Below are 12,745 nucleotides of genomic sequence, written 5' to 3' on the forward strand. Positions count from 1 at the left end.
TCTTATAATATCAGCTGTTTTTAACAGACTTGTGGGCACACTGTTATCTAACATTTTGAGTCAATTAAAATTAGTTTACATGAACTGTTAACACAATTCGTTCATTGCGAATGCAGAGTGTCATTAATAAAAAACACTATATTCGTTTAATTTTCACAAGCATGGTAGTCAAGCCGCCAACAAAGCTAAACACTAGCAGCGTATCTTAAATTGAACAGTGAACAAGTAGTAGTAGTAGTTCGTAATTGAACTGGTTCAGAACAACAGACAACTCTTAAATCTAGGCAACGAGAAAAAAAGTTGTGTAAAAGAAACGTGTATTAATTAAAAGTACACGTACACGCAGTATGTCGAACAATGATGTCGCCGTGCCGGCGACGGGAGAGGCTCCAGTGAGTTTATAGTAGATTTATCGAATATCGCCCATCTTAATTACCCTTTTCTCAAATTTAGGTGGCGGGTGCTGAGGGTCAACAGCAACAACAACAACAGCAGCCAACGCGCATGGAATCTTTTTTTGCCATGACAAAATCGTTGATTCTGCGAGCGCTGATCATTTACTTTGTTAGCTCGTTCTTTCGCCGACCACAACCAAACGCTAGCCAAGACAACGCAGTGGCCAATGCGGGTCCCAAAATAACCGCGTGGAACTTTTTCGAGAACGGTACAGATTTCGACTTGCATGTTTGGCTCTCTGAGGAGCCAGATGTGGTAAACTTCCAGCAGAAGGCAAATTTGTTGTGGCTGCAAGAGGACCTCACCTATGGCGACTGGATCTCAGGCCCCACTGGCAATGGCATTTATACACACAACCTTAAAATCAAAGCCAGCTCGCATTTGATGAACAATGGCAGCGTTTATCTACACGCATTTGTAACCCGCGCCGGCGAAAGCCCCGATCCTAAATCACCGAAGTACTCGCGAAATGGTCACATGGGTCATCAGCAACACCAGTTGAACAAGTACAAGAAACTGCGCGTAAATCGCAACTATAATCTGCTGGCAAGCGAGAAGGAGAAGTTGGAGCACGAGCTGAAGCACGCCAATCTCAAAGATCAGATTGTGTCCCATTGGCATCCCAACTTGACCATTAACCTGGTGGTAGATCAGACAAATTGGGCCCAGGGCAGCGTGCCTGCTCCACTGGATGAGTATGTGAAGTTCGTAGATGGCGGCAAGACTTATTTGCCCATCGTGTTTGTCAACGACTACTGGAATTTGCAGCGGGAGTATCAACCGATTAACCAGACAACGCCTGAGCTGGATTTGCAGCTGACCTTTCAACCTCTAGGCATGTTCAAGTGGCAATTGTATGCCGCCAAGCAGATGAAGAGCAAATGGGCTGGCAACATGCTGGGCGAAATAATGGCAGCTGGTGCTCCCGAAGAATCAGACGAGGATCAGGACTCGCTGAAGGAGACTCTGCTGGATACAAACATCTATCTGCTGGGTATTACAGTTGCCGTATCTATATTGCACTCGGTGTTCGAGCTGCTCGCATTTAAGAACGACATTCAGTTCTGGAATAATCGCCAATCTCTGGAAGGTCTCTCAGTGCGATCTGTGTTCTTTGGAGTGTTTCAATCCTTGATTATTCTGTTATATGTGCTTGACAATGAGACGAACTTCATGATTCGTGTATCCTGCTTTGTTGGCCTTGGTATCGAGGTGTGGAAAATCCACAAAGTCGTTGATGTCAACTACAACAACCAGCAAAAAGTGCTGGGCATCTTTCCGCGCATCAGCTTCAAGGACAAGGGATCGTACTCGGAGAGTTCCACAAAGGAGTACGACAAGTTGGCATTCAAGTATCTGGGATGGGCATGTTTCCCACTGCTCATCGGCTATTTCGTCTACTCGCTGCTCTACAACGAGCACAAGGGCTGGTATTCCTTTGTGCTGAACATGCTGTACAGTTTCTTGTTGACCTTCGGATTCATTCTGATGACACCGCAGCTGTTCATTAACTATAAGCTGAAGTCAGTAGCTCATCTGCCTTGGCGAATGATGACCTACAAATTCCTCAACACCTTCATCGACGACATCTTTGCATTTGTTATCAAGATGCCGACCATGTATCGCATTGGCTGCTTCCGTGACGACATTATCTTCTTTGTGTTCCTTTATCAGCGCTGGCAATATCGCGTTGATCTTAAGCGCGTCAATGAGTTTGGCTTCTCTGGCGAAATGGAGGAGCAAGCCGCCAACAAGCGGCAGCAACTCGAGGGAGAGAAATCCGCCGCCGGTTCAATTGAAGGAGTGCCCAACAATACCACAGAAGCAGAAACAGCAACAGCAACCAAAGCAACGCCGAACGCGACGCCGACCAAAAAGACAGCTGCACAAAAGAAGAAGGACTAGATAGCCGTGCATCCTAGACTATGCATTAGAACAATTTTAACAAGTAATAATCGTGACATATACTCCATTTGTGTGTATGTATTGTACTATATATATGCAAAAATAATCACACTTTCAGTATACATAGCAACGGACGGTTAAGCAGCCAAATGTTAGCCGCAGTAGCAAACATATTTTAGTGGTAATTGTATGTGTATTTGTTTGTTTTTGACCCCATGATGGTCCATAGCATTCGTCATTGAAATAAATTCAGTGTGAGAAGTATATCTCTTAATCTTATCTTATCAATCAAAAAACATGTCGTTTTTATCTTCTACCTTTTTTTTGGGGTGCAACAGGTGTTTCGAATTCGAGATAGGCCATTTGTCTCATGCGCAGTACCTTGAAAACTAATGCACCCCACTAAGAATTTTTTATTGAAGTCAAATAAATATTTGAAAGTTTTGAGAATCAATATATATTAAATGCGTTTGCAACTGAGGATTAGGATTAATCAAAAGTCAATTTCAAATGCCCGCGTCAAACTGTAATCGAACCTATCGAATAGTTGCATGATGTTTTGCAACACTAAAAACGACCGCTGACGAACACTTGAGAAGAAGAAAAAAGAAACAAACCAAAATAAAGGAGTGTACAATTGGCAGCAGAAAAATATTTATAAAATTCATTCGAACTGCATTATACAGTCATTCAATACCAGGGACTATCCTTAACTTGGAATGCATCGTTCTGAACCATCTTGTCATTGCAACAAAGTTAATTTGTAACGAGCGACTACAAAAAGTTCAACTGCTTGGAAAGTGGAAAGTGTTGCGAGTGAACAATCGCCATGTACTCTGAGTGGGCTTCGCTGTCAACACAGATTAGTGCCAATAGCTGTGGTGCGCAATGCTTTAGTGTTTTAAATAAGTTTCCCGCATCTGCTGGACGGGAAGTGGTTATTTCTGTGGTAAAACAATTAGGCACAAATTTGGGAATCACGCAGAATGCAGAACCTAGCCACTTGGTCAAGGATGAAGAGGTAAATACGACGCACGCAGCCAGACAGAGAGAGAGAGCTCAACTATCATCTTCCTCTAACAGGTCAAATGGTGCATGGATGTCATTTGCTTTGGTCTCTCGTTGCCGCTTCAGGAGCATGAAACCATCAAGGATTGCGTCAATGTTTATTGCGAGTGGTTGACGGCTTTGCATCCGCAGCCTCGCATAAGCGTTCCCAAACCCATTTGTGAGGATGCGAATCTCTATGCCAGGCAAATCATCAATCATTTTCACAATCTCTTTGTGCCGCGCCAGGGTGAAAGTAAGTTGGCACAAGTTTTGCAAATAACACTTCACTACATATTGAATATTTGATGCCTGCAATCATACAATAAATCTATTAACTGCAAATCGTAACTATTCCATTTAAATATTTCAAGTCTTGCCATTTTTATACCAATCGAAGCTTGGTAGGTGCTGCTTGGATCTGTTATCATTTGGAATTAATTATCTTATAGTAACATAAATTCGAAATACTTGCAGGCAGTGACACTATCAAGCGTCAGGCTGTTCTTTGTCATCGCGTACTGCGAACTCTTCAGCAAACTGCTCAAATATCACAGCAAATGGATCGTCAAACTTGGGACACACTGCTGCTGTTCCTGTTGGCCATCAATGAGATTCTATTGGCGCCACCAACGGTGAAAGATGATGTTGGCGACCAGTTATGCGAAAGAGTGATCTCTGTGCTCTTCGAGGTGTGGTTGTTGGCCTGCGTGCGCTGCTTTCCATCGCCCTCGTTGTGGAAGACCTTGCAGGAGTCGTGTGCCATGTGGCGTCACCGCGTTGCTCTGGTGGATCAATGGAACCGTGTCAATTTAGCATTAACGGCACGTTTGCTTGAGTTCAGTTACGGACCCGATTTTACTCAACTCAAGATTGGTAGGTGGCAATTACAAATATGCCAAATTTTATAATTGAACTAACTTGCCTGGCTTAATCTTTGCAGCCGACGAGGATAGTCAGCTTATACCTGCGGGCATGTCTAACGACTGTGTGGCACAGACTTGGTATCGCTTCCTACGCATGATCGGCAATCCCACAGCACTATGCTCTCCGCATTTGATTAGCAAGTCCTCGCACTTTGTGCAATGGGCGCTGACGCATGAGAAGGGCGCTGAAACACATCAACATCCGTGCCTGCAAATGCTGCCGCAGATCTTTCTCAATGCTATTAAGGGAATCTCCAGTCAAGTTGATGCATTTTTGGGTAAGATAAACCATAAACCTGTCTGCGGTATGTAATTTGATGGGTTCAGTAGTCTAGATGGTTCATTGCTATCTCTGTAATTTTCTCAATCTCACAACTTAAATTTTAAATTATCGGTGATGTAGGCGTTTATCAGCCAGCAGCTAATCAGCAGGACAACGTAGTTACGAATCTGCTTGAGATACGGCACTCCCTCAACGAGGCCACCTCGTCCACGCTTCAGCAATTCATACACTCGAGCAGCGTTTCAAATATTAGCACTCAACAAGCTGGACAGCAGCAGCATCCGCATCCGCATCATCACCATCATCTTCCGCATTTGCATTTACATGGCGCTGGTAGTTTTCTGCGCGACAACTTTGTCAGCAGCTCGGCTAGTTCTGCTTTAAATGCCATCATGGGCCACCATCATCAGCAGCAACCACAAGCCCAGGCAACAGCAGTAGCAGCAGCACAAACTCAAGGGCATCTCAGCCATGGCCATGCGTCTCCCACCAACGTTTGCCACGGACCATCAACGTCAACAGTCCCTGTGGGCAGCGTAAGTGCAGGTGGCAGCCACTCAGCTGGCGTGGTAGGCTGCATTTCGTTCACTCCAGCTGAGCCAATGCTAATGCCATTGGCGAACTCGACTAGCAACAGCAGCTGTGTGACGCCAACGCCGCCTCTTCAGCGTCGCTTAGCCAAAAGTTTCAGCGTAGCTCCGTCTATAACGCAGCAGAAGGGTGCGATTTCATTAAATAGTCCATCGATTTGTTGTGACGCATTTCACTGTTGCAGTTTATGTTTATTTTATTATAAATCTGCAGTTGACGCATTATTATGCCTAAATTTTTTTTTTTTTTCTTGTACACCTGCATGATTTGATTTGCTGTGGTCCTCACATAAATAATTCTTGTACTGCCTGAGTTTTTGAGTTTGCACATTCACTCTCAAGTCTGCGATGAGTTTGTTCGTAGTCATACATACTCTGCTAATAGTACTCGTTCTCCCATGCATAATAGAATTTAATTTATCTATTGTACGCCCACAATTAAAGCCTCGCATGCTCCGCTGCATGTTGAAATATCCAACGATCCGCTGGCAGATGTACTAACTAATTTCTCACACGCTTTCCCTTCCCACTCGCTTTGCAGGCTTAAGCAAAACTGCGCTTATCAGTCTAACACGCAGTTCGGCGAATGCGGCGGCCCCCACAACGCCAACTTCAGGTCCGCCCTCATCGAGCAGCATCAATTGTGAGTGTTGTTGTGCCAAGTACTTGTTGCTTCTTTTTTCTCTCTCTATTAACTAGCTAATTACTCACGCTCTCGCTATGAATTCCATCTACTACCTCTGCCTCTGCCTCTATAGCGTTGCCATCCATTGGAACTGAAGTACGGACGACGTTGTCTGTGGCTCGTCCAAAGTGCAACAGTATTCTGCATTTATTTGGCGAGTGGTTGTTCGAGGCAGCGCACATAGGCGGCGACACTTGGTTACAGAACCGTAAGAGTGAGTATTCGCCTGCAGCTTGAACTACATATTTAATCAAACAACAAATATTTTTTAACATTTACTCCAGGACAAGCATGTGAAGCCAGCAAGCGACCGTCATCAATGATAATGGAAAATCGCAAGGGCTCAATATCGCTTTCACAGCCAAATTCACTGAACGACCCGTCATCATTACCGCCCACTCTGACCATAGACAAGTATGAATCTGGCCGTGCTGAAGCTATCGGCACTCTGTGTAAGATTTTCTGTGCCAAGAAAACGGGAGAAGAGATCCTGCCAGTCTATTTGGCCCGCTTTTATATGGCACTGCAGCAGTGCCTAAAGATTACCGAGTCGAAAGAATGCGATGAAACATTGGCGAGTATTTTGCTGCACTCAGCCGATTTATTCCGTTTGGATCTGGATGGCATTAATGTGCTACTACCTGGCTATATAGCTGCATTGGAAATTGTGCTGCCCGACAAGGACTTGAAGCTAAAAACTCAGGCAACCGCATTTAATCGAACTGATCTGCGTCGCTCAGCAATTAACATTCTTCTGTCGATTATGGTGCTTCCCCCTTCACTACCACAATTTGCCTATCCGGAATTTGACTTCGGACTCAAATGAAAAGTAAGCGTGCAAATGCATTGAATATTCTGCGACTAATAGTTCCAAACTTTATGCTAGGCCGCTGACTTTCATTCAACTTAAAGCGCGCTTGATGAATATTTTAATGAATGCCCTGCAAGTTGAGACGGATGCTCAGAACACTCATATGCTGCTTGGCGGATTGTTGCTCTGCGTCCAGGATGCGGTTACTTTCGAAGAGTGCGAGTTAAGCGGCAATGAGCATTTAAGCGGACCAACTGGTCAAAATCATGAAGATAATTTGCTTAGCTCCGGTAAGAGAACATTGTCAGATTGAAAGCAAATATTTAATTTGATGCTTTTTCGTTTCAATTATTTATAATTTTTTGTGCATTTTGTTTTTTGTTGATCTATCTGGTTTGAATTGGTGTTGCCAATGTCGTTGTGTCATCAGCCTACTCGGAGCGTTCCGCTTCGTTAGTCAGCGGCACAGTAAGCTTTGGTGGGCAAACCCCAGCAATGAGCTCGCGTGACACAGCCTCAGCTCACGAGTATCCGAGTCTGACTATATCCGATGATATATCGGTGGATTTTACACATGATTTCGAGAGCATTGCATCATATGGTAAAGTAGATCCATTTCAAAATTCCAATTATGTTATATTTATGTTTGTGTATTTGTGCTTCATATTGCATTTTTATCTCAACATTAATCTTGTGCATTTTCTATTAAATAATGAAAAACAATTCGAAATATTGCAGATAACGCACACGCTTTGTTTGTACGGGCTACTTATTTGGTTTGCCACCGCCTCATTTCCTCGTGGAAAACGGATTTAAATGTTTCACTAGCGGCTCTGGAGCTGTTGTCCGGATTGGCACGCCTGCACATACGTGAAACAGGTAGAGTACATGGCTTGCACACATGATTTATGATGTGTTTAATTCTCCTACAATATAGCAAATGTAAATTCTTCTCATCCTCACTGTTATTTGTCCTGTTCCTCACCACACTCTATTTTCCATTTGAACTTGTTAATGTTAATAACTAAAACACTGCAGCAAGGAAATTAGCAAATGGTAATTTACTAACTATACTAACAAATCTCACCACTTTTATTTTTTTCTTTTCTTTTGTGTTTCTCTTCTCTACCACCCACTCAATAATCCTTATCGGTTCATATCGCATCACTAAAAATATTAAATCACAATCGTACGGCGGTAATTGTTTTATTTGATAACTACATATATGCATATTTATATGTTTTGTGTTTTAATTTCAACGGTCACCATGTAAATAACCCACACAACCAAACACCACCTGAACCCACATACATACATCTTAGATTCTTTAGTCAAAATTGTCGAACCAAGCCAAAATCTAACGATAATCTCCACAGACGCTCTAGAGTGCAAGCGGGCAGTCAAGTGGATATGTGACTATATTTGCTATCAATGCTCTCGACCTCCGCCTGCCCACAGCAAGGATCTGCACAGCACAATCGTTGCAGCGTTTCAATGTACAGCAGCATGGCTGATGCAGCATCCATACTTGCTGCAGGATAAAGATTGCCTGCAAACAGTCCTGGAGGTTGTCGAGCTGGGTATATCTGGTACGAAAAGCCAAAGCAAAAATGGCGATTTACCCAAATTCAAAGATGAAAAAGAACTTAAGCCTGCTTCAATGAGAGTTCGTGACGCGGCAGAGAATCTGCTTACAATTATACTGGAGCAGGTCGGCTATTTCCCAAGCGAGTGCGGCCCAGAGTCCATATCTTCACTCTTAAATGAACTGGCCTTAATCAAACATTGCACGCATCCGACTGGAGATGGATCTGTTGGTGTTTGCAACACTGAGCAAGCAATTTCCAAGTTTAAGTATTTTGTTACCGAAAACTCGACTATTTTGGCGCTTCTAGAAGAGCCTTTAGGTAACGATCAGGATCCGCAACCAACAATCACTCGTAAGTAGAAATCGCACAGTTCATGATTTAATAATAATCAATTTCATTTAAATTCGCAGTCCTTATAAGGGGTCCATTTGGTCGACATGCCTGGACCATGCAACTGCGCCATCTACCGCGCAGCAAGTCTGGCATCAAGTACCATGCCGTTAATCCAGGTCGACCCATACCCTTGAATGACATAACACAACGTCCCGAGTGTGAGCAAAAAAATTTCCCCGAAGGTGTTGATAAAGTGCAGCCCTGCGTGGCCGACTACTCAATACCAACCATTGAACAAATACGTGAGCAGTATGGTGCCAGTATAATAGGTGATTTGGAAGCAATGCTTGAAAACCAAAGCATACATGAGAAGCTAGCTTGGGCAGAATCTGACAATAGCATGGACAGTCTGTCACATGCTCAGGAATGCATACCTCCCGCTGTCTGCCACGAGTTCCACGCGGCTCGTCTGTTTCTATCTCACTTTGGTTTCCTTAACTTTGAGATACGTAATCCGCAGAATCCAAATGAATCTTTGGGAGCACCGCCGCAAAGGCCACTGATTGTACTCGACACGACAGCCAGCGCTTTTGCTGCAGACTTAGAGAATCTAGATAAACTCAGCGCTCGCACACACGATACTGTTTATGTATTCTACGTAAAGGTAAGGCGTAACTCATTGAAATCATTCTATCAAAATCGTTTCGAAACATTGTCTTTGCCTTTTTCAGGCGGGTCAGACAAGTGCGTCTCAAATAATTGCCAATATGGCAGAGGATCAGACATATGACTCACACTTTGCCAACATGCTCCAAACATTAGGTTGGCCAGTTCAGGTGGCGGATCACTCGGGATGGACTGGCTTCGTACACAATTCATGGTCCCTCAAAAACACAACGGAATCGACAGATCGCAATCAATCAAATGTATCTAACGAATTGTCCTATAATGGCGCGCAACATGTACTTTATTGGGCGGATGTGTCCGCTGAGATAGCTTTTGTAGTACCCAATGCTTGGAATATGCGCTATAATAGTGACATTGACAGCTGTAGCCTGTCCAGCAATATCAGCGACCAGAGCACGGCAAGCAATGTATGGATGCGCGGAGAGGATACTGGGCCTTTAAAGTCGAAGCCAAGAAATCTCAGCTTAGAGCTTGACACTGGCAGTAGAAACAAGGAACCAATACCACCCACTCGACGAAAGGGTACTGTTTCGAAGCCTGCGTTGCTCGCTCAAGCTCCAACAAAGATATTTCTCGTATGGCTGGAGAGCTTTGAGGATTATTTGAATTTCCCTGTTGAAGATCTTCTGGCCTACGCACGCACTGGAGAAGAGCTACATTCAATGCAAATGCCAAAAGCAGCTGATTGCCATGTGATTTTTGTACATTCTCTGCAGTCTGGTTTGCTGCGAGTAAAACTCTTGGGACCATCTGGACGCATGAGCTTTGCTACACCACTTGTCGACGGCATGGTGCTCAGTCGTCGTATTGTGGGCAATTTGGTTCGTCAAACGGCGCTAAACATATCACGGCGCAGACGTTTAGATAACGATAAGTAAATACTAGTAATTTGTAACCAGTTTGAGTAAGTAAAATGCTGATTGCTTGTTTACTATTTGTAGTTACCAACCACCACACGTGCGTCGTCGCTTGAAGGTTCAGGACATAGTCCAAAAGTACAAAATGGATCTGACCGAAGCAGAGCTCCTGGCGCATTTGTTCCACCGCTCCATTTAAATCGAATCAACTAACAATAAGTTAACTTATTTTACTGGTATTGGCGCTATTCTAAATGCATTTCAATGTATTAGGCTAAAATAAACTAACAAAGTTAGGTTCTCAAAAACACAAGCAAACAAACAAGTTAACTTTTAAGCTATAAAGTCGCACCTTGTCTCAACTAGCTAGCCACTTTTGCCTCATCGCCCACATGCTAACAAGACGCGATTAAAGCATTTACAGAAAGCGCAAATTCCGTACTGAAATAACCCAACCACTACGTACAACTCATAGAGGCTGGCCTCGAATGCAGGCAGGCTGCATCTATTTTTGACCGCAACTGCACAACGGCAGCAAAAGGCCTCTGCGTGTTATTGCAATATTTCTCAAAAGATAAGAATGCGACTATAGCTGGGCTTGGGTGCATGCCGAAGCTGAACGTTTGACGCTAACATTTTAGATCATACACAAATAAAATCGGGCAAAACATATTTTTATGCGCATTTTTACCATTTTAAGTGACTGGTTTATGAGACAGCCGCTGGTTCTTGGTTTCTGGCATGTCTGCCAGCTTGACTAAACTATTTCCCATTCTTTTGGCAACCACGCTTTGTTTTTCAATAGGGACTGCGAGCGATTCAAATGACTTAGACAACGAACTTGGCTGTCTCAGAACTCCAGTTTCTAAATAACGTTACCTCACATATTGTAACTAAAAGCTGACCCACAAAATAACTAATTCTCAAGTAAAAGAGCAAGTCTTAAATATACACTATGAAAGGCGGCATTTTAGAATCAATCCAAAAGCTTGCTATCCCTTTACATGCATTTGACACTTGTCGGGATCATCTACTCGTAGTATTCGTCAAACACGCATACTGGCATTTTAGTTCACACTAACACCGAAAAGCAAACTCAGGTCGAATCACCAAACACCAAAACAAAACAAAAAAATTATAAAAGGAGGCATCTACAAGCAAAACAACAGCGGCAAAGTAAACGACAACTAGCCATAAGAAAAATGACCAACGATAATTTTAATTTGAAACCAGTTTCTATGCTAAACGAAAATTCAGCGGCGCTGCCGAAGACCCAAAAGCAGCGATCCAAGGAATCGAAAAGAAGTGGCAAGCTAAACAACAGAAAATTATCAATAAGAGACAAAACTCATGGAGAGAGAGTATCCGCTAGTGAGAGAACAGAACAAAAACAGTCACAAAACTAGAGCTTGGTCAACGCAAAAGAATTTCTTGTTTCCAAAAGACAGGAGACACTGAGTCACGGCGAACACCGAAACCGAGTGAATACGATCACAGCCAATAGCCAGCAATACGAGCAGCAAGTGAAGTAGTGGTCATGGGACCAGCAATATCAGGCGAGTAATTCTTATATTCTTATTCTTATGCTGCTTGTATACGAGTTGCCGGTGGCTATAGAATCTCGTTGGATTGGCTATCGCACATACATACATACATACATACATATGTATAATATATAGCAAATGCTGGAAACCGCAGCTCTCGTGAAGTCTACGTAGTTATAGCAGCGAGAGCGAGAAAAGCGGGAGAGCTGTGTTAGAGCGTTAGCAGAGTTTCCGAACAAGAAAATGAAAAACGAAAATGCAACAAGTGAAAAATATGTTGCGGGCGACGGCAATGCAGCGGCAGCGCACTCACTGCTCACTGTTTGGTGTTCAGTGCTTGCTCCTAGCATTGTCCGTCTATGCGCTTGCGATACAACAGGTAGACGGCTGGGTCTAGGGGCGAGACAGGAGGCAGAAGGTAAAAGGAAGGCGCAACAACAACAACAACAAAACAAGCTACCGCATTTGGTACGTTTATGACAAGAGCAAGAGAGCCATTCTCTCTCATTGTGTTTCTCCAGTTTTCTGTGGCCCAGTCCGGCTGTCCGTCTTTACTTCTCTCGGTATCGGTCTCGGCCTAAACCTGTTAAGCGACTTTTCGAAGCCAGGCTGCTGCCACTATGATCATAATTTTGTGTGCTGCTGCCTGCCTTTGAGTTGCAAGTTCTTCTCGCAACTTTCAGGCAGTCAGTAACGTTGCGACCACAGAGCGAGTGGCAGTTGGCTGAGTCTTTAGCTGGGAAACGTGTCCGCGTAAAATAAAGTCTTGACAAAAGTGAAGGTGCGTCGGATGCTCAAATTTCGTTCGCTCGTTCGATCACATAAATACGGTTACCCACACTCAGGCCCCCTCTGTTAATGTGTGTGCGTGTATGCGCACATGTGTGCGTGTGCTTGTACTTGTGAGTGTGCTACATATTAAACCAATAATTAGATTTATGTATAGATACTATACACAAGCTACTATACATACCACAAGCACAAATTCCAAAAAATCTCTGATAAATTAAGTGCGACCAGCATTGCGTGGTT

General features: G+C 43.6%; 2 protein-coding genes and 1 long non-coding RNA gene across 3 annotated transcripts; 2 read left to right on the forward strand and 1 right to left on the reverse strand.

Moving 5' to 3' along the window:
- The first annotated feature begins 3 nt into the window (after positions 1-3).
- Positions 4-2,627, forward strand: LOC133835081 (putative lipid scramblase CLPTM1). Its single transcript, XM_062264944.1, has 2 exons — positions 4-392; positions 454-2,627. Exons 1-2 carry the CDS (start codon positions 348-350, stop codon positions 2,359-2,361), a joined length of 1,953 nt encoding a protein of 650 aa, XP_062120928.1. The 5' UTR covers positions 4-347; the 3' UTR covers positions 2,362-2,627.
- Positions 2,628-2,954: 327 nt separating this feature from the next.
- Positions 2,955-10,832, forward strand: LOC133835083 (ral GTPase-activating protein subunit beta). Its single transcript, XM_062264946.1, is given in 17 exon segments — positions 2,955-3,382; positions 3,445-3,664; positions 3,886-4,284; positions 4,352-4,612; positions 4,738-5,337; positions 5,749-5,850; positions 5,966-6,106; positions 6,177-6,664; positions 6,666-6,721; positions 6,779-6,993; positions 7,134-7,304; positions 7,442-7,582; positions 7,742-7,759; positions 8,080-8,643; positions 8,703-9,289; positions 9,357-10,186; positions 10,254-10,832. Coding segments are annotated over 17 exon segments (5,100 nt in total). The 5' UTR covers positions 2,955-3,190; the 3' UTR covers positions 10,369-10,832.
- LOC133835084 (uncharacterized) lies at positions 7,441-8,086 on the reverse strand. Its single transcript, XR_009893512.1, has 2 exons — positions 7,791-8,086; positions 7,441-7,735 (listed from the first exon to the last, which is right to left on the reverse strand). It is a non-coding gene; the product is annotated as an uncharacterized LOC133835084 (long non-coding RNA).
- Positions 10,833-12,745: the final 1,913 nt, after the last annotated feature.

This window comes from Drosophila sulfurigaster, chromosome 2L (genome assembly GCF_023558435.1).
Source record: "Drosophila sulfurigaster albostrigata strain 15112-1811.04 chromosome 2L, ASM2355843v2, whole genome shotgun sequence".
Classification (NCBI taxonomy): Eukaryota; Metazoa; Arthropoda; class Insecta; order Diptera; family Drosophilidae; genus Drosophila; species Drosophila sulfurigaster.

Coding starts and splice junctions, on each gene's coding strand:
- LOC133835081 (XM_062264944.1), top strand. CDS start 348: ATGTCGAACAATGATGTCGCCGTGCCGGCGACGGGAGAGGCTCCA. Junction 393..453: donor CGGCGACGGGAGAGGCTCCA/GTGAGTTTATAG, acceptor TCTCAAATTTAG/GTGGCGGGTGCTGAGGGTCA.